The sequence below is a fragment of the Mus pahari genome, chromosome 1 (assembly GCF_900095145.1).
Source record: "Mus pahari chromosome 1, PAHARI_EIJ_v1.1, whole genome shotgun sequence".
In the NCBI taxonomy this organism is placed as follows: domain Eukaryota; kingdom Metazoa; phylum Chordata; class Mammalia; order Rodentia; family Muridae; genus Mus; species Mus pahari.
In genome coordinates, this window is record NC_034590.1 from 139,337,913 (window position 1) to 139,360,332 (window position 22,420).

The 22,420-nt window shown below is 36.5% G+C and overlaps 1 protein-coding gene across 10 annotated transcripts in view; it reads right to left on the reverse strand.

Moving 5' to 3' along the window:
• Positions 1 to 22,420, reverse strand: part of Rfx3 (regulatory factor X3) — a 249,943-nt gene that overhangs the window by 24,851 nt on the left and 202,672 nt on the right. For 7 of the 10 annotated variants that reach the window (XM_021191879.2, XM_029544734.1, XM_021191903.2 and 4 more), the window contains 5 exons: positions 15,773 to 15,888; positions 15,163 to 15,317; positions 11,352 to 11,449; positions 8,938 to 9,087; positions 2,400 to 2,608 (listed from right to left, as the gene is read on the reverse strand). In XM_021191879.2, coding sequence (XP_021047538.1) covers positions 2,400 to 2,608; positions 8,938 to 9,087; positions 11,352 to 11,449; positions 15,163 to 15,317; positions 15,773 to 15,888 — 728 coding nt within the window. Of the gene's footprint in view, positions 1 to 2,399; positions 2,609 to 8,937; positions 9,088 to 11,351; positions 11,450 to 15,162; positions 15,318 to 15,772; positions 15,889 to 22,420 lie in introns of those variants that run through there. The other 3 variants (XM_029544700.1, XM_029544794.1, XM_029544837.1) reach the window with 3 other exon arrangements.

A 22,420-nucleotide genomic window follows, 5' to 3' on the forward strand; every position in this document is an offset into this window, starting at 1 on the left:
AAAAAAAAAAAAACCCTTTCCAATTCTGCTTCTTTTAATGATTTATGCCCAGTTTTCATTACTCAACAGTTCTTATGCCTCAGTGAAAAGCAGTTCAGATATTACCTGCCTAGCAGCAGGAAGTATGCATCTGTTTGTCTCTTTCCTCAGTGGCCCTGAACTGTAAGTCTTCACATATTTTTGAAATGAAAATAATAACCATAATAGTGTCTAATAATAACAAGCCAATTATCCCTAACTCAGGGAGGACAGAGGGCAGGCAAGTGATGATCTACTAGGTTTGTGTATCTTCAGAAAACATGAAATACACGTGAGTAATTTTCTTTCTTTTCAGGATTCCTACAATAGATCTCTGTGTTGACAAAGACTCCCAGGGGTGTATTTCTAAAATGATGTCAACTTTCTCACACACACACACACACACACACACACACACACAGACAGAAGGTCAAGCCTGCCACTAACACAGAACGTAAAGAGGAAGTGTATGTGTGCACGCATGTGTGTGTGTGTGTGTGTGTGTGTGTGTGTGTTGCATTGCGTTGCATCTCTCTTCAATTGCTATATAGGTGGGTATTTTGCCATTGGTCATGGGAGATTTGGAAAGAGTCAGACAGTTTAACTGATTCATCCACTAGTCATGAGCATACAAATCACCTATATAATTTTCTGTGAAAATTCAGATGAATAAAATATTGAATTTCAAGAGATAAAAAAACATATTTCTGCCATGCATGGGGGCACATGACTTTAGTCACAGCATGTGGAGACAGAGCCAGGTTGATGTCTGTATGACTTCAAGATCAGCTTGATCTACATAGCAAGTTCTAGGATAACCAAAGCTATGTAGAGAGATCTTGTGTGAAAAAAAAAAGCCCAAAACAACAACAAAATGTATTTTCAAATTAAAGTTTTGAATTATATGACAAATGTATTCATATTTTGTGAGATACCAAGTTAGATAATTCAAATTTTTGATGGTGGTATTTGATCCTTTAATAAAACTACAAGTGTTTACTTCTTTATTTGGGGTAATCTCACTGACCTGGGCCTAAAACCTGTATGTACTGAGATATATAAACTGCCCCTAACTTAGATTCCATGCAGAAATCCATCTGACCATTCCATTTTACACAGATGTGGCACAAGTTATGTTACCAATAGCATCTTTTAAATGTTTGTTCAAACTTGGGGCCAACAAATCTTTTCAATCTTCCCATCAAATATCATATAATTAGTAAGCCCTTTCCCTTTAGGGCTGATTATATGTCCACAAAAAACCCATGTATTTCCATCCGAAGTATTTTAGTTGAAAAGGTACATTATAAGTAAAACATGTTACTACTTTCTAGGTACTAGTCATGCATCATAGTCACAAGAAAATGAATGATTCCAATTATCCTTTTATTTTTGTTTTTTTGTTTTTTGAGACAGGGTTTCTCTGTGTAGCCCTGGCTGTCCTGGAACTCACTCTGTAGACCAAGCTGGCCTTGAACTCAGAGATCCACCTGTCTCTGCCTCCCAGTGCTGGGAATAAAGGCGTGTGCCACCACCGCCCAGCCCAATTATCCTTTTAAATATGACCTCCCAACCAGCAAAAGTATGAATGAGTCAGAGGATCTCAGAAGTAACCAAGGGTTAAAAAACCATGTAAGCTCTACTCTCTGATACTTAGCCAGGTTTGAAAATAAATACAATTGATAGAATTAATACATTAACTAGGGAGTTTTGAGTGCAAACTGGAACTGCCCAGAGGATTTCAGAGCTCAGATTGCTAGGCCTTTCCTCTATGGATTCTGACTCAAGTAGACTTGTGGAGTGACCTAATAATGAACATTCCTAATGGTTCTAAGTGGATGTGAGGCCATGGTCTAATGAGAGCCACTGAAGAAGGAACAAGGGTACCTAAAAGAAGGCAGGAGCAGAGGAAGGACTAGAGAACTTTTCCAACTGTTGCTGAAAACATCACCTAAACTAGTGGTTCTTAACCTTCCTGATACCTTTTACTATAATTCCTTATGTGGTGGTAACTTATTTTTGTTGCTACTTCATAGCCCTAATTTTGCTACTGTCATGAACTATAATGTAAATGTGTGTGTGATCTTAGGTGACCCATGTGAAAGCATGCTTGACAACCAAGAGGATTGTGACCCACAGGTTGAGAAACACACATTAAGCTAGACTTTCAGAGATAACTCTGAAAACTTCTCAGCTTTGAGAAAGGTCTCCTTTCCTAGCAAAAATGTTCATTTCAATAAATTTCCCATTCATGTCTACATACCGTAGTCATAGAGCTGGGTAACCCACCAAATCTAAGCTGACTTCTTTTTTATGTGAATAGTGTGCACATACACACATTTACAGAGCATGATGAAAACTCAGTGCAATTTCAATGCTACCTGTAGAAAGACCACTTGAGCAGAAACTGTCGAGCAGCCTTAGGGAAGCTGGGTCTTCCTTCATAGGGCTTCAGCGCTTGCATCATCACATTGTCCAGCCAAGCAGCCCACTGCTCCAGAGTGCTCTGCTGCTGCAGGGTCATCTTGAAGTCTGTTTCTAGTCTCTGAACCATGTTGTCATCACACTGGCACACCCAGGAAGCCTGCTCCTAGGACAGGTCACAGATGGAAAGGAAAGTTCAACTCAGCAGCTTCCTACAGAGCATCATCACAGAAAACACACAGGGTGTCACAGGGAGGACATCAACAGGAGACATGAACAGATCATGACCAGAACTTAATGCACTCAATGCATTTACCATCTTCAGGGCTGAGCGTCTTTCCCTGATCTTTATGGGATGTAGTATCTGACTGGGTGTCCTACTCTGGCCAGGCCCTGTGCAAGACTATAACAGTTAATAAGGAAGATAGGTGTTTGGACCAGCAGCACAAAGCACCCTGTTTTCTCACTACTTCAAGGTTTTATCTACCCCTTCAGATAAAAACCTAAAACCATTTCAGAAGATTTAGAGTAAGTCAGAGGAATAAATGAATTCAATTGGCCAAAAGTGGTCCCTAAAGATTAAAAGAAAAACAAACACTGAATGGTACAAGGTAGAAACATATGCTGTGTGAGTTTATGGATGGGGAACAGAAATCTCAAGGGCTATCAATTCAAACCAACAAATGCAAATTAATTCACAGAATTGAAAACAACAACAAAACCTCTTTTGAGAAAATGTAGACATGCTACCTGCCAAGAAACCTGATTACTGTAATTTTCCTTTTGCTTCTGGTTGGGAAGTTTCATATTTTGTAACAATAAAAATAGGAAAATTTAAAGTTACTTCTTAGTGATTGTCTAAGTTTTATGATACTTCTAGTGCCATACGGTATTTTAAGATTAAAAGAAAAAAATCTCTCAAGATTGAAATGTAATTATTTGACAACAAACTGCTTGACAGATAATCAAAAGGCAAACTTGTGTGTGTGTGTGTGTACGTGCGCACACGCGAGCGTGCCCAGTCCCTAACTTGCCAAACTAAGTTCAAGCAATTTATTAGGTCAGTGTGAGTCTAGTTTCCTATGCAATAAACCAGACAAGTGAAAATTAGTATGAGTTTTTAAGTGGTATTCATTATAGTAATTTTAAGATACATTTCTTTGAAGGCATCTATAAAGCTCCAATATAAAACATAGACTACAGTGATATTTTTATGAAAACAGTGTCTGTAGAGTTTATTCTATGTAGTCTCTGAGGTGAAGTTAATTCAAATTGAAATTTCAAATCAATGTATCCCTAATCCTATCCTTCCAGTTCTAACAGCTCTGCTGATCCTACACACTTAACACATTAAAGGGTCATTTAATCTTAGACGTTTTAAAGGCAAACTGTGTCTAAATCATTCATTCTATTTCTCTGGGGAAACCTCAGTCGCTTCCACGTATCAGCTGGTGATAGCAACTTCAAGACTTGTTTTTAGATGCTGCCACTTTTTAAATTTTTTTTTTTTTGGTTATTTTGCTTATTTACATTTCAAATGTTACCCTCTTCCCATAGTTTTCCTCTCCAACAACCCACCATCCCACCCCTCTTCTCCCTGCCTCCAGGAGGGTGCTCCTCCATTCACCTGCCCACTCCCATAGATGTTGCCTCTTAAACACCATTTGTAAATAGTTTAAATACACTAAAATGTGGTCATAGAAAAATATCAATGTACAAAAGAAAAAAGACAATAAAAGAGTATGAGGCTAGCAGTTCAATACATGAATATACATACTCTAAGTTTTTCATATACAATATGTGCTCTGTTTTTATGAATACATATTGCATATTTATATATACATTACTCACTTATTCATGTTTATTTATGCTTATACATATATAATTTTGACATGAATTAAATTAAGTATATAAATATAATAAATATCATACATTTTACTCAATATTCTGCTTAACAATAGTACCTACTATTCCGTGTAGACAAATATACAGCTGTACTTATTTGCTCATCAATAAACTTGTGTCACTGCATGAATACATTATTAAATAACCAATTCCATATAGCTAGGCATTTATTTGCTTTAATTTTTTTTACTAGTAAAAAGTTTGAATTAGTTATGCTGTTAACTACATTTTCTTATGCTTTCATTTATTTCTGTATAACATATTTATATAAGAATGGTTAAGATCTCTGAATAGTGTTAAATGGCTTTCAGACCCTGAGTACCCAGAGAAGTTCAAGCATTACAGTAGTTACCAGGAGAAGGTTTTCCCCATTAGCATGCAGGTTTTTTTTTTAATCCATCTGACTTTTTCTCTGTCTACAGTACAGCACTGCTGAATATGTGGACTGTATGCAGCACACAGCCTCTAGAACCTCTTTACTGTGCAAATGAAAGCGTCTGTGCCTCACGTGAAGGGGCTTGTCCTTGTTGGTACTAGCTCTAGGAGAAGGATCTCGCAAGAAGGAATTTCACTTCTTACCAAAAATTCAAACCCACTCTTCATGTGAAATTATTTTTGGCAAGGTAAGACAGTAATCTAAAACCTAATTGGAGAAATAAGACCACAGCTCAATAAGCCACTTTTCACACCCTTTCATAATGTTCTCTATCTCACTAGTCTATGGCTCTCACAGTAACATTAGCTTACTCAGTAAATAGTCCTTTAGACAGTAATTCAGTTTTCTCAATTCTATAATGAAAAAAGCTGAAAACAAACACCTGAAAACGTTCTTAACTTATAGAAAAATAATATTCAACATGGTACATAGTAACAAAGTTCAAAATCACACTTTATCTTCAATAAATATTCAATGCTTAAGTTATCAGGTTAGACCACCAAAATCTACTTAATTAATAATTTACATAGAAAGGCATCCACTTACACAGAACATTTAGAAAACAATACCATTGTAAATCATTAAGAAGGAAAGCAAGCCAATTGACATGCAATAGACTAACTGACTTGAAATGCAAAGACATTGGCTGAGAAGAGGATGAAGTAGTGAGAAGAATAAGTGATGGAACGCCCAAGCTCTTGACATGCTCCAAAACTAACACACAGAACTTGTTTCAAACCAAAGTGTCCTTAGTGCAAGAATTTTACTCTTTTATCAGCCTGACTGAGACTCATCTTAGAAGAGGCAGGGACAGGTTTCAAGTGACAGGAAAAGGTCATGAAAATGGGATGGGAAGCAGGGTACACTGGAGAAGCCTACCAAAGCTTGGAAGAAATAAAGAAGTAGGTCGGTGAAGATAATCTATACTCATTTGAGGATTCGTTAGAATGTACAAAGAAGTAAAGTGCAGGGTGAACTGAATGGCTCACCACTGCTATGAGCTTCTGAAGAGAGATGGCGGACAGATGCTTAAGTATGCAGTTTCCAGTTCTAGTGGCTGCCATGACAGAGACACACACACACACACACACACACACACACACACACACACACACACACACACACANCACACACACACACACACACACACACACACACACACACACACACACACACAGAGAGAGACAGAGAGACAGAGAAACAGAGAGAGAGAGAACTTGACAGTTGGCAAGGAAGGAAGAGAAAGTAGTCTCGAAGTTGCTGAGGTTGCTAAGTAGGGATGAGTGGAGACGTGCAGTTAACTGCATACAAAGATACCCTGAAGACAGCTGCTTCTAGCCAGTGAGTGGGCTCATTTTTATATATACTCAATTCAATACAAAAATAATGAAGCCATGAGGATTCACAAAAATATTAATACAACAGTTAATGCCTTTTTCATATATTAACTGAAATCATTCTTTATAAAAATTCCTGTTCCTGAATTGAAATTAACCAAAGTTCTCTTATTATTCTGACTTCAAGGTTATTTTACCTCAGTGTTCATAAGATAATTTTTAAACATATCTTTTTAAAATGAAGATTTGAAGCAAATATTAGTGCACTTCAAGATATAGTTGTTAATATGTTTGGTAAATGAGTTAATGTAAATCTACACACATAGACCATTTTATAAATCCAAGACTGTTCTTGTAAAGGTTACATGACTGCGTGCATGTACATGCAAGTGTCTGTTTATATACATATAGTTGGTAGTAGATGGACAAATATATGGGAAAGAGACTGAAAAATTAGCTACCAGAAACATGAGCCTAATTCACTAAATGTCATAATGAACAAAATTCATTGTACTATAAATGAATTAAGCTCAAATGGTTTTATGGAATATATTTTAAATAATAAAGCTAGATATGATGTAGAGATTAAATTTTGTATTAATACAGTAATGATCTGGAAAGAAAGACTGTACAATTCACTTACTTAAAGTATACTTTTACTCAAAAGGAAGTCCTATACCCATTGTATCTGGTATTATCATACCCTAGCCCTAGCCAGCCAGAAACCTATTTTCTGTTTCTAATGTTTATTCAGGCGATTTCATACAAATGGAAGCATGTGATAACTTTCCTTCACTTATCATGTTTCCAAGGCTCAATCAAATCTCCAGTTCTTCCCATTGCTCAGCAATGGTCCATTGTATGGATAAAGCACATTTTCATTTATTTTGTAATGACCACCTCGGCTGTCTCATCTGAACCATGATGCTATGAACATTGAAGGATACCATGAACATTGAGGTATCTCTAGTCTGAAGAAATCATCCAAGGTTGGATGGTCAGAACAACTGTTTTGGAGCATTTTTAGAGTACAGATTTTAGGGATAATTATGTGGTAAACTCTATTAAATACTAAAACATCTGAAAAACATCCGAGCCTTCCAGTGCAAGCATTTTAGACAAGGACTGGTCAACTTGTGTGGCCATGTTTCCCTTTCATATAGCTATTTGCCGAACACTGGACTGCTCAGTCATATGGTAATGTATATTTATCTCTTTGAGGAAATGCTAGAGTCTCAGTGGTTGTGACTTTTACATTCTCATCAACAGCTTGTGAAGTGCTAATTTCTCCTGTTCTCCAGAGACCAAAAACTTAGATGTTCTATCTTTAACCACATCCATTTCAGTGTTCGTAAAATATTATTTCCTCATGGTTTAAACTCCCATTCCCCTAGTGGCCAATGCTGAGAATCCCTTCCTGTGTTTACTAGGCACTTGTCTATTGCCATTTTAAAATCAAGTGGCATTTTATTAATGGGTTTCAGAGTAGTACACGCGCACAATTATATATAATGTATAGGATACTTGTAGTGAGAATTTTGGTTTCTTTAAAAACACAGAAATATTATAGGAATGTTTTTGTTTTAATCCTAGGTGTGGGATATGGGCTGCTTCAGATTGTCCACAGCAGCTGGCTATGATTTGTCCTGTGCTCTAGCAGGGGCATGATTTTGCTAGCTGCAGATAGTTTCTGCAAGGGTGTAACATTTGAATATCTGAGGACTCTTGAAAGGGTATGGAAATGCTAGAGCATCAAGAGGGGCTGCAGTCACTGTGGCTCCTCCTGCTGCTGCTGATGGTTGCAGTTATTGTCTTTTGTCAAGTGGTCCATGCAAAGAGAGGGGAAGAAATTGGATATCCTGAAGACAAAGATCAAATTTGCCCCAAGGAACTTAACCCCCTCCTAATCAGCAGGAAGTAAGTAGTCTATGGATATCCTCACCACTTTCCCCTCTATCCTTTTTCTCTTCTAGTATCAGGGGTTGAAAGGGAGGAAGGAGAGGGATGGTGAAGGGTGGAAGAAGGAAAGAACCCACAAAGTAGCCAAAAGTCAAGCTATTTGAATTTCTGACATTCTTTGCATTTTTAAAATATTCATTATATTGTCTCTTGTTAATTCCAAAAATTTAAAATTTGTATTGCGTTTAATTATGCAATTTTTTTTACTTGTTGGTTATACTTTAGGTCAGGAGTGTTATCATTTTAAAAGTAACAATTAATTTTGCTACTTTAGTATCATAAATAAAATTTGTTAGACTTCCACATGGAGCCTTCATTATTCATTTCCAAGCATAAAATACGGAGCAACTGGTGTTAGAAAATATATTTCACGTGAACCAAACATCCAAACTTACTGCAGTTAATTCTTTAAGTGAGAGAATTTTCTCCGGTATCTGCAATATACTCTGTAATAGAGGTGCTTAGTTTTTCAAGGTGGGTTACTATAGTAACAGAAGTACCTGCTTGAATGCGTACAAATCACTATTTAAACAACCTAAGGTAGCTGTTATAGCCTGGAAAATGAAACAAGAGCAGTCAAACAGTTTTTCAGATTTTCACAGACATAGACTAGCCTAATATTGTTTACCAGATTTCAATGACTCTGATCTCAATTATCCTTTTAACTTCTTGGCAAACCTGGATGCATTCTGTTGCCTACTTTACCCACAAAACAAACGGGGTCAATGGAGTTCTGTCTGAGTGAAACTCCAGCTCTGTAGAAACTGAACACACAATGCCAGTGCAGAGTCAGACGATCCTGGTTTAGAACATTGTCACCATTCTTTAAGAGACAGGATGTGCAGGGAGGCAGAGTACCTGGACATTGGCAAAGTCAACGCGGTTGAGGTCACTGAGCATCTGGTTGATCTGGGAAGTGTTCTGAAGCACTGCGCGGGCTGCCTGGGCCAGGTGATTGAGCGACGTGTATCTTCGCAGAGTCTGGGCAAAGGCACTTACAGCGGCAACCTATAGAAACCCAAGCAAGCTGGGGTGGGCTGTCTTTTTTCTTTTTTTCTTCTTCTTCCTCCCCAACCTACCTTCTTCCTCTCATAAAAGAAACTACTGCACTCTCCAAATCTCATTTTTACTTCAGTCAAATTTAGCAGTCTTCCTTAGATACATTTCAAATTGATTTGGTAATAGTTTACTTGTAAATTATATAGCATTTAAGATTCTTAAACATAGAATTATTTAGTTTTGAGTGAAACGAGGTCAACACTAAAACAAACTCCCATATTTTTTGACATCTGAGTGCAGCAATAATTAAGCCAGTCTTGGAAGTTAATTACCAAACAACAACAAGAAATTACATTGTTTAAAAAAGTAGAAAAATGTTTGCTTTCTTTCCCTCCCCAACTCTTTTTAGGACAACTAACAATTAGACAAGTATGAACATTTCTTTTTATTTGGAAAAGCAAACAGTAATTCGATAAAACACTTTTAAGAGCAGTGTCATTCACATCTACCATTATGACTTCATTTACACCATTAGTTTACAAGTTGGTAGACTTAATGGTGGAAATACGTAAGTTCAAAGGTGTTATGACCTAATCCACATTTGTATCTCAAAAACCTCCTCTCCAATTCTCTCCATCATCATCTGCCAGAAAGGCTGCCCTAGATGACAAGCACTCAAGCTCCCAGGAGGATTTAATCAGGGGTGGGCATTGTTAGGAGACCGAAGGACATACCACAGTGGTCAGAGTGCTTACTCCTCATAAGCTGCAGTCTTCTCTGTTCTAAGGGTACAGTTGGGGAAACATGGAAAGATGTTTCCTAATGCTGTGAACATCATTTGGTGGTGACTTCTCATTATTGCTAGCTGTGATATGCTTAATCATTAGTTTAGTCAACTCTGTTTGCATGTTTAAAAATCACTTCAGTTATTCCATACACTCTTTCCATAGACTTTTTGTTTATTTTCTTTCTTCTCTACAACTACTATAATGGATTGAACCCAGAATGTTATGGATACTGGTCAAATGTTCTACTGTGTTAGCTGGTCATCCATCATGTCATCCATCACTTTCTGAATGAGACTAAATGCTAGTCTATGTTGAAAAGTACCAAAAATAATGAAAAGAAAACCCCTAAATAAATACCTAGCTTTCATGATTTCATAGAAATGTTAGATGCACAGTAGGTATGATTCCAGTCTTTCAAAATGTGCCAGAAGCCTTAACATATTTATAGGATTTTATGGGTATATAAGCACATATTTAAAGAACTAGTTGGTTGAGTAGAATAATTGGTTGACACTGTAGGAGGCTACTTTGAAAATGAGATACATTAGGACTGTATGGAATACTCATACAAGCTTACATACACTTGTAGAGAACATGGTTCTCTGGTTTGTATGCATGTGTGTGTGTGTGTGTGTGTGTGTGTGTGTATGTATCTGTACACACACACACACACACACACACACACACACACACACCAGGCACCAGGTTAAGTGTCTCATACATATGTTACATTGTTCAACTACCTCAACGTGGTATATTTTAGAGGAGGTAAGTGGCTTGTATAAGACTGTAAAGATTTGAACCCAGGCATTTAAGTGCTATTGCCACTCACTAGACAGCTCTTTCTTCAGTCGGGGTAAACTGTCTCATTGACTGAGAGTTCAGCAGGAAAACAACTGCTTATATGCAACAGCAGAAGAGCAGAAGCTGTGCTCTGCAGTGGTAACCATTCAGGTTAAACCTAAAACTCAGCAAGATGGACAATATTGCAGGCAAGCTGCTGGGGCATTCATTTTGATGATACTGCGTAGAGTGTGATTGTAACAATTTGAGGTATTATTTTAGGAATGCAACAGATTTTGAAAGTAAAGATATACACTTGGAGTCTAATGGTGGATACAGCTACTTAACCAAAAGCCACAAATGTGATTTTGGGGGGGGGCAGCAAAATCAAAGTATTGTGTCTGTCCAATCTTGCCACAGGCATATGCCAGAAAGGGATTATATAGACTGGAATCCTTTAGGCGTGAGTAACAGCTCTGAACTACAGAATCCATACGCTAGTTCTGCATAATAGTCTGTGTTATTTAAAGATTAGTTATGAGAAAATTATTGAAGAAATAGTTCCTTAAGCAAGTGTAAACACACACACACACACACACACACACACACACACACACACACACACACANCACACACACACACACACACACACACACACACACACACACACACACACACCCCCCACAAAGGACATAACCATACCTTGGTTTGAATCATTCTCTGTGGAATATTGTTCATGGCATTTGAAAGCCAACCTTCTAGGCTTTTTGCGAAATTTCGAATGGCTTGGGTCAAGGCACCTGAATGACAATAAAATAAAAGTAGACAATAAAAATGCGTAGTACCATTAATTTTAAACTGGAACAAGAGAAATATGTTTATGCTACTTTAATAGCACAGAGAAAATTTTCTGTTATCTTCATTGATTAAAAATTACATAATTTCTAATTTCTTAGTGCATCTAAAAATACTAGACTTGGCTTTTAGAACTATCCTGTTCTCAGACACTGATGACGCCTGTTGGAAATGAAGACATCAGAACTTAGTGCTCATGCTCACATATACCAGTTGTGAATAGACTTGACAGAGGATTTCTGCCTTGGACAAAACTTCAGCAAGAGTTTTGTGATCAAGACTAAGAATTTGCTTTGTAAATTTTCCATTTTGGTCCCCAAATCAACCTTATTTTATATTGTTGGATAAAATGTAACACAGTGCAAAGTATTATTTGTCTCTATGTATGATGTTTTACCATAAAGCCTATGAATTGGAGTATTTATCTGTTGGAAATAGAACAAAATGTATAATTGTCTCAACAAAAGTTTCAGATTACTATTTGAGTTTCATATGGTAGGTAGAGCTAAAATGTAATACAATTGCTGTCACAGGAGCAATGTTACTAAGATATTACCAAAACAGCCAACCCTATTGTGTGAAAAGCCTGAAATAGGGACATGTCCCACGACAGAACTTCATAGTGGCCATGAAGTGACCAGAAGTGCCTTCAGTTATCACTGCTAACTATGTTACAAGGGATCTGCTCACTGATTCTACTCAATGTGTCATTTAGTCAATGGTGCTTAAATTCCTTGGTGCCTAGGGCTACATGCTGTGCGGGAATAGATTTAGATATTTAATGTTTAAAGCACTCATAACACAAGATAATCTCTGTAGGTTCCATACTATCTGGTAGCTACACAGATCTGTGGTAAATACCATGGGCAAGAAGTCCTATTCTGGCCATCTGCCCCCAAGAATCTAAAGCAGGACCAAAGTCCTGGACTTTCCTTTTTATGCTGAAGTGAGTCTAACACTCTATTTAACTTCTGCCAAAATAGATTTTAGATTGCATTTAGACTATTCAAATTACTCACAACAAAGATATAAAATTTAACACCCAATAATAACCAACTGAATCTTTGTTGTTTAGCTGGATAGTAGAGATTGAAATTGCCTAACTATTGATTAGGAAAGAATGCATACTTGAACTGGAAATTTCTTGAGAGGCAATCTCTTGGAATCCTAAAGCGCCCCATCTTAACTAGGAGAGAAAAAAGAAAGAAGTGTATCTTTCTGTCATTTCATGTCCTAGAGTTATGGAGTGCAGACGTGAACGGAAATGAAAAGAGTGACAAGCATTAACGGCCTTTCTGAAACTCAGTACAATTTTGTTTAAGGTTCAATATGGCAATCTACAGTTTACATTTGTTCTCTAATTAGTATAACAATGACTTAATTTGAAAAAGACCCCAGTAACTTCTAACGTCATTTTAAAGCATTTCATAAAGCCCTCTTTTAGACAAACTTGATGGAAAGAGATTATAATATAAAAAAATACATTGGGCATATTAAAAAGTTTAGGTATTTACTTTTTGTTTAACTAAATAATGGGCAACTGGAAATATAATACAGTGTTACCAGTTGAGTTCTTATTCAATAATTCACACTTAATTTTCTTTTTCCATGTTTTGGGTGAATGTATTTTAGAATATAGGCGCCTTCAGGCTGACTTTAAATTAGTATGATGTGCAGACTTTTTAGCTAAAAAAAGAAATCCCATCTGGACAGAAAATGGTAGAGTGAAGTACTAGTAGCCAAGAAATACAATTTTTAAAAATAAAATTAAGTTTCTTCTCTCTGTAGGGATTCGTATAAAATCGGAATTGTGCAGACTGATTCTGACAGCTTCTAAAGACTCATAAATGGATGGTTTGGTATTTAAAAATCTATTCCAAAGCTTAGCTGCCTCAGCCTGCTCAAGATCAGTATTAAAATGCACCTCACCCAGCAACAGCTATCTACATTGTATTTTAAGCATTACATTGTTGAGCCTTACTGTAAAATGGAAATTGAATTCCCCAAATTTCTTTTGTAGATTAGTATATTAATATATCTTGTACTTTCAGAGAAATAAAACGATGTCATTTTCTGGTGAGTGTAGAGACAAATTCTTTGATAGAATAACCAGTTTTTCTAATCATATTTTTCAAAAGACAAAGGGCAAGTGTATTATATACTTAATTCTAAGGTTAAAAGTAAACTAAAATTGATGTATGACTTAAATTTGGGAACTTATAAATTCTTATGATGCTAAGATAAAAGCACACAATTTTTGAATTGTTTAATGAATATTGATGCTACTGACTTGCCTCAAAAAGCAAAGCACTCACTAACATCCCTTCTTGTATCTCACGAGAGAAACTGTATGTTGGTAGCCAGATGTCATAGGCTAATGAGCTAGCCTATGCAACATCTTTTAAACATCTCTAGAGATTAACACTTGGAGCACAACGGACAGGAGGGTAGGGGAAAAAAAAATCAAATTCTAGAACAAAAACCAGTGGAAATTGACACAGTGAAATTTTCTATGACAATATCAATTTCTATCAAACTTTTAGTCAGGTAACCTGGTGTGTTTAGTGTGGAACACATTAGTAATTTATAAAGTGTTAAGATAATGCTAGTGGGATTTCTTTTTTTTTTTTTAACTTTCTCCTCCATATATTAATGTACACTCATTAGCATAATATATAAATGTGTATAAACATCTCTTTTTAAGGTAGTGCATATGTAAAAGAATTTACACCTTTCACTGGGTCTTTGCCTTTGTAAATATAAACACACAAATGCTAATATTCTCTGCTTTCCTTCCACTAAAGCCCATTTATATATTTTCCACAATAACATATCAAATAATTGGTGAATAGAATATTTAATGTACATAGCTGCCAATGTCATGAGCAAAAAGACTGCTTTCATTTTATTACTGTCAGAATGGAAAGAGTCCCATTTCTTCAAAAGTTCAGGTCACTAGTTAGGCTCATTGGATGTAGGTATAACAGTGCCAACTACTTCTAACAATATGTGTAGTAGCATTTACATCTACAATTACAGAAGAACGCTTTGTTTGCTACAACGTGATTACTGAAAAAGTTATGAGTGATGTATGTAGTTTCCAGTCACTTTATGGTGGGTGCATTGCTTGTGCAGTTATTATATTTTCCTCAAATCCTAGTCAACCATGAGTGTTAATGGAAACTTGAGTTTGTAATTCTGAAGATGACACAGGAGGCAGAGTATGTGTTTGTACAGGATTTGAACTCTACTTGAAACCACAATCAACTCTTCAAATTCTAAGCAACAATGAAAGGGAATGGTCTGCAATTAGAGGTCTGAATATTTTTTGGCTATATGCAGAGGACTTTAGTCTTGAATAGAATAATTTTGCATGGTTGACTAGATTCTCAGTGTTCTTGCAATTAATTTATTAAAGGTGTCATAACTGTAGTTTAGCTTTTAAAAATAATACTGGAAAAGACTAGAAGACAGGTCAGTTCTTCACTGCAATGTCACTCTAAGCTTCTTACATGCAATATTCTCTATGCTGTATGGTTTTTATTTGACAAATTTAAATAAAATTAGGATCACTCCTGATTGCAACATCAATCCCCAAAATTTCTTGGGTGGTATGTATGAGAACAAAAGCATCCGTAGTTGTCTCCATTTAACTTACTAGGAATGGGTCTAAGGACGTCGGGGATGAGAATCTCCACCAAAGCCTGGTACATCCCATGGTCACAGTTACACATCCATTTCAGGATAGACTCATGTTTGCACAGAGTTATCAGCTTTGCTTTCGGAAGTCGACTTTCTATTTCACTCAGATTGCTGGTGTGAATAAATGTTGCAAATGAATAGATGGCAAATGAGGATAAAACAGAAAATGGACTTTAAAAATAATTTATCAAATATTACTGAGGTTAGAACTATACCATCATTGCACTGGTGTCATATGGCTGGATATATATGGATGTATATATACAAACACACCCCCAGGGCTACCTATGTACATTAATATTTTCTTATGATCTGAGAGGCAGATAGGATAGTAGTCCACGAGCATGACATAGAGCTAATAGTCCCCAAATCCATAAGATGGAAGTCACACACACTAAAATCTCAGGAGAGTAGTCTGTGGTTTATTCTTAGATTTGGTCAAAGCGTCAATCTACTCAGTGTTATCAGGTGAAGTTCACAACTGGTATACATACATATCTCTAGCTCATTAGCAGTGACATCTACTTCATCATGAAAATAAATCAGAAAGACATATTGATTCTGACCTTGATTCCGTAATGGTAGTGCCGTCGGTTGGAGTAGATGGGGAATAGCGCCAGAATGTTTGCCACAGTTTTTCTATCAGGCTAAACTGAAGATTCACAACAACATCCAATATTGCCTAGAAACAAAATGACCATGATACTTCCTTTACTTCTCCTGGTCTTTTACTTTACCATAAGCTTTTTTCTGCTAAGGTGGCTATACTTCCTATGTGATATAAATCATCCCATATGTATTTGACCCTTTTCAGGACTGATACCTTGTTTTCAGTGATTTACACTATCCACATTTGTCTAATGAACCTTAGAAATCTGGCCACTCCAAAAAGCAATGTCTAATGATAAAAAGCACTAAAGACACACTGTATATTCAAGACTTTGTAAGACAAAAAGGACAGATAATACCTAACTAGCTATTACATTAATTACATACTGAAATGACAACATATTGCATTTTGGAGATATAGTAAAACAATATAAAAATCAAGTAATAATTTGGTCAATCATTTACATTCTGAAATACTAACACCATTATATTCCGATGTTTCAGTAACAGAAGAGCTAAAAATAAGGAGTGATGATTTGCCTGTATAGTGTGTTCTTGTTGACATGAAAACAGATTAAATTTTAAATACTCTAAAACAAAAGTGCAAACACTAGCTACTAATTTTACACGGTTTCCATGCTGAAATAACATACTGTATATTTCAGATTGTTTGGTGGTTTGGGTGATGTCTCCCAGTGTTCTTGGGCATTTGAATACTTAGCCCTCAATTGGCAGCACTATTTGGGGAAGATTAGGAGGTGTGGCCTTGCTGGAGGACATATGTCACTGAAGGCAGGCTTTGTAAGACTCGTGATGTTTCAAGTTATCTGTGTTCTGTGCTCATGATTCAAGATATGAAATTTTAGCTTCTTGTTCATGCTGCCCCGCCTCTGCTAGCTGCCATGTCTCCTTGCCATGACAGTCCCCTTGGAGACCATAAACCAAATAAATTCTTCTCTAAGTTTCCAAGTCATGGTGTTCTATTACATCAATAGAAAAATAAAAAACAAAACAAACAAACAACCCACCCAGTTAAGTAATGAACTGGATTTAAAAGTTAATATTTTGTTCTTATTCTTTTCATTTTCGGTGATATAAATTGAATCTCAAACATAGAAAAGATGATACAATCATTGATAAATAGTTTATGTATTGTATTTCTTTAATGCTGTGTAACATATCAAAGGCTTGGGAAAAGAAGTGAAAATTAATAATCTGTTTATAATCTTCATATTCTATTTTTAAATGACAAGACATAACATTAAAAACCTATTAAATGTGAAAGTAATTAATGTCTTATATTGCTTCCATGTTATGTTACATATCTAATCCAAGGTAATGTAATCTGGACATTCCCACACAAATATGCTCACAGGCTAACCCGATCTAAATAATCCCTCATTGAGACTCTCATCCAGGATAATTCTAGAGAACTTGACAAGTTGACAGCTGAAACTGTTAAGCACGCGCGCACACACACACACACACACACACACACACACACACACTCACCACTGCCTACTCCAGACCAGGAAGGACAAAGTATTCCAAACATCTGTGCTCTTAGGTGGATAACCACTGGCCACCCAAGAAGGCAGAGGTTAAGAGTGATCAGTTACTCAAGTGTGGAAGATGGGGGATAAGGTTGAGCTAAGTCTTCCAAGGCTGTGGATCATGGGTCCTCGCCAGGCAGAGGTAACATAAACAGGAGTCAAGAGGCCTCCATGCACTGACACCTTTCTGGGACGAAAAGGGATATCCACAGAGCTGTATTTGGCTATGTAATAACTTGTAATCCCTCCGAGAGCATACAATTTTACTTACACTCATATATATATATATATATATATATATATATATATATATATATATATATATCAGCTTTAATTATGGTTTTCTAACTGTGGGTCCTTGCCTTGAGTTTTAATTCAAATTTAGTTTCTAGAACTATTTTCTAGGTGTATCAAGTTTCTGTTTTCTTCTATTGATGATGTTAGTAACTGTAACTTCCTCTACTAACTTTTGATGAGCACACTTAATTTCATTCTGCCACTGAAACCACTTTGTAATAGAACCTTCAGATAACAACAAACATGAAACCAAAGAAAATTTAATTCTGTGATTATGCTGAATGTTAAAAGGCTGAAGTATAAGCAGTGTGAGTCAGTAAAACAGGTTTGATACCATCAATAACTGAGAACTAAGAAGAATCCCATCAGGATCTATGAAAGTCCTCAGAAGGCAGAGAAAGTGAGGATAACCTAGGGCCCATCTGAATTGTTAGGAAACTGTAACGTCATAATTCTAGCGTATGTGTCACGTGTGATGCTCGGGCTTGAAGGACGTGCTAGAGAACACCCTCAGGCTAACTCAGACATTAATCATGGGTGTGGAAGACATGTTCTGAGAACTAGCAGGGAATGCTACACATTGTCACATAGTGAAAATGAAGTAATCTAATTATAAAACTTTCAGTAAGATTAAACAAAACAAAACAAAACACAAAAGGCCTGCTCTGAAAACAAAGTAAACATATGGAAAAATCAAAACCTCTAGAAGGAAGTTCTTAGAACTGCAGCTTAGGCATATTCCAAGAGATGTCTTTAAAAATACCTTGATAAACATATTATAAGAATTCCAAATAGCATAATAATTCTTCCTCAAAAAATAAATAATAGAAAATACGAAGTGAAATATGCCAAAAATTCAGTGCATCATAAACTAGTATATTCTAATCAATCTCCAATGACCTTTGAAGTGGTAACAACACCAGTCTCATCCAAGGCAGCTTTGGAAGTAACTAAACTATGATTATTTTCCAACTATTTAGGCAAACAGAAATTAAAATAGCCTATATTCTACTGGTTTATGGCAAATGACTACAGGATGCAATCTGAGATCCAGGCAGCTTTATTTAAAATTTTGACATGTAACAGAAAATAAAATTAGAATTTTGTTTTCTAATCCACCACTGTTCCCTAAGAGATGGCATGAGCATTTATAACTTAGAAACAAGCAGGGTTCATTGTGTGGACTGTCATATCCTACACAGATAAATGATGAGAGTCCCCATGTCGTCACATGTGTATTTATTTATTACAACAAGAATTTTCATGAAAATTTTATAATCTAAAGCTATTTCAATCTTTTTGGAGGAGTCTGTTGCTTAGAATGATCTCACTGTACACTCTTTAGCAATGTATATAATTATACTCCAATTTATACTCTGAATAAATATGAGTCACTCAAAAACTCTGAATTATATTGTTATAAGCTAAGCTACTTAAGTTAATCTGAATATAGATAACTGAAGAGTTGTTTAAAGAATCTTCAAATCATTTTCATTGAATACAATAGTTGTAAATTTTTCTCACATATATAAAAATGATGTAGAAACACCCCAATACTCAAAGAAATATCAATGGGAGATGAATACCAGCCAGCTTATATCATGCCAGAAGTGTTGGAAATAAATAAGGTGAGTTGGAGAACACTCAATTCAGCAAGATGTTGATAAGAAGAGGACTTGTCCTAGATTGTCAATAACCTAGCATCTCTGACAAGCACTTGGATTCACTCAAGCAATCTTATTTCTGGACCATGGGGGGGGGGGTGAAACTATACATGCTTTAAACTGAAACTTCTTATTTTATCCTTCACTGTCAACTGTCAGGAGGAATTGACCAGAAACCACAGGCTATTCTGTAATTTGCAGGCAGATCACAAATACTACTAGGATAAAGCTACTTAAAATTTAAAACCACTTAAGAGACCTCTATGCAACATATTAGCTCCTTTCTACCAGGTGAATTCAAGATACACTGATGTACTGGAATGGAGAAAGCCCTCCTCCTAGACAAGGACACAGATCTGATGAGTGAGAGAGCAGGAGTAGAGTTATAAAACACCAAGAAAACCCTAAGTAACCCTCAAACAATCTATGTGTGTTTAAGCAAAATTTCTTATTTCACCATTCACTGTCAACACACAGAGGGATTTTCTAGAAATCACTGGGTAATCCTCAAATTGCAGGCACATCACAAATGTGCCCAAGATAAAGATACTTGCATTCTAAAGTCAGTCTAAAGAATCACCCCCCTCCCCTGCCAAGAGAAGACCAAATGCACTTATTAAATATTTTTACATTGTTTTTAATAGAACTACACATTTGGGGTATTCAAAAGGGTCCACTGAAAAACTGACTCTCCTAAACATGACGTTGTAAAGTTCTGCATTAGTTACTTTCCCATTACTGTGATGAAATACCATGATCAAGACACTTTACAGAATAAAGTTCATTTGGGCTTATGGTTCCAGAGGGTTAGAGTCCATAATAGTGGAACAAAGGCATGGTGGCAGGAGCAATAAGAAAGGGGCTCATTTTGAATTGCAAGCACAAAACAGAAAGAGCAAACAAAAAATAGTGGGGACCTTTTAACTTTTTTTTTTTTTTTTTTTTTTAGTTTTTTGAGACAGGGTTTCTCTGTGTAGTCCTGGCTGTCCTAGAACTCACTCTGTAGATCAGGCTGGCCTCGAACTCAGAAATCCACCTGCCTCTGCTTCCCAAGTGCTGGGATTAAAGGCGTGCGCCACTACACCCGGCTGGGACCTTTTAACTCTTAAGGCGCATCTCCAGTAACATAATTCCCCAAGAAGACTATACCTCCTAAGCTCCCCCAATAGCACCACTAACTGGGACAAAGGATTCAAATGTATAGCACTCAAACTATATTCACTTTCTGACCCTCGTATTAGCATAGCCATATCAGAAAGCAAAATACATTTAGTTGAATTTTTAAAGTTCTCATAGTTTTTCAGTCACAACATTGCTCAAAAGTTCAAGCCCAGAGTCTCTTCTGAGATCCAAAGTAATCTCTCAATTGTAATCCCTTGTAAAATCAAAATCACACACTCTAACATATAAGGACACAGAATATATTTCACTATTCTAAGAGGAAAAATGGGTAATAGCAAGATAATACTGTATCAAAACATGACTGAAAAATAGCAGGGAAAACATCAACTTCTCTGATGTCACTAACTGATGTCACTAGGCTTAGATATCTTTGCCCCTCCAACTCTACTGCTTGTGCCCTGTCTTGGGCTGGTTCCACACCTCAAGTGCAGCTCTCCTTGGCAGGTGTCTCATGAACCTGCCATTTCCAACATTTTAGGGTGTACACTACAAGGCAGGGTTCGTTTACAGTTTCAAACAATGGCCTTTCAGGCCCCTTCCCTCTCAGAACTTCTAGGTAGGGACTGCCTCATTTACTTGGCCTCGTCAGCTCTGTGAAAACAGAGGAAGATTCCACAACTTCTTCATCTTTCATAACATCACAATCCATCCCCACACTGTCAACACTGAAAAGTTATGCTGTTGGCTTAGGATATTCCCTGACCCCTTGATTTGTATTAGCAGCAGCTTTTGACTGAGGTTGCTTTCCAGGAGCCCAAGAAAACACCTTATGCTTTCTGGACAAGTTGTAGCTTAGCTGGATGAGATCTTGTTCTGAGAGCACCTTTCCTTTATTGGACTGCAGATCTGACTATCCTAAAGGGTCCAATCTCCTTAATAATTGCAGTCTCTCTGTATAAGCCTTGTCAACAACACTAAGCTTAATAGTATCCTTTGGTCTTTGCATTTTGTATTTCTTTCTGCACCTTTTGTTCTTTCTCATTTTTGACCTGTTAGGAGTGATTACAAATAAATATGAGATTCAGTTGATATTGTGATGTGTTGCAATCTCCTCTGCTAATAAAATGAGTTCCTTACTTTTAAATCTAGCCTCAGGCAAGTTCTTAGGACATGGGCAGAAAGCAGTCAATTCTTTACCTAAATATCACAGGAACAATCTATAGTCCACTTCTTAATATTGTTACACTCTGAAACCTCTTTAGCTAGGCTATGACAGTCCACATAGCTCTCAGCACTGCTTTCTTCCAAGCTTTTACTAAATTGGCCCCATTATGCCTTATTTGCAGCTTTTAACCAGTTTTCTTCTTCAAAGTTCCATAGTTTTCATGTTCTTCCAGAAAACAACATGGTCAGATTCTTCACAGCAATATCCTACTCTCTGGAATCAATTTCTCTATTAGTTACTTTTCTGTTGTGATTAAACACCATAAACAAGACAACTTATAGAAGAAAGAGTTTATTTGGGATAGATGATTAGTCCCACAGTATGGAAGTCCAACAGTATGTAATCAGGAGTAGAAAGTGAAGGGTTCACATCTTGAACCATAGTCACAAAGCAGAAGGGGCAAACTTGAAATGGTACAAATATTTAAACTCTCCAAGCCCACATCCAGTGACATACTAATAAGAGCACAATTTCTAGGATTCCCTAAATACCACTGCCCGCTGGGGCAAAGTGTTTAAGTACCCAAGAGTATGGAGTGATTCAAACCACCACAGATATTATTAACATTTTCTTATTCTTTCTTATGGAGAGATATTTATGTAAGGTCTCTTTCACTCAAAGGCCAACATGTTATATGAGTATTCTGCATTTTTCCTTTTGCTTTAATATTAAACTCTAGAACTCACCTCAGTTTAGATAACTGTTTTCAATCCTATCAGCATATAGTAATTTGACCTATAGATT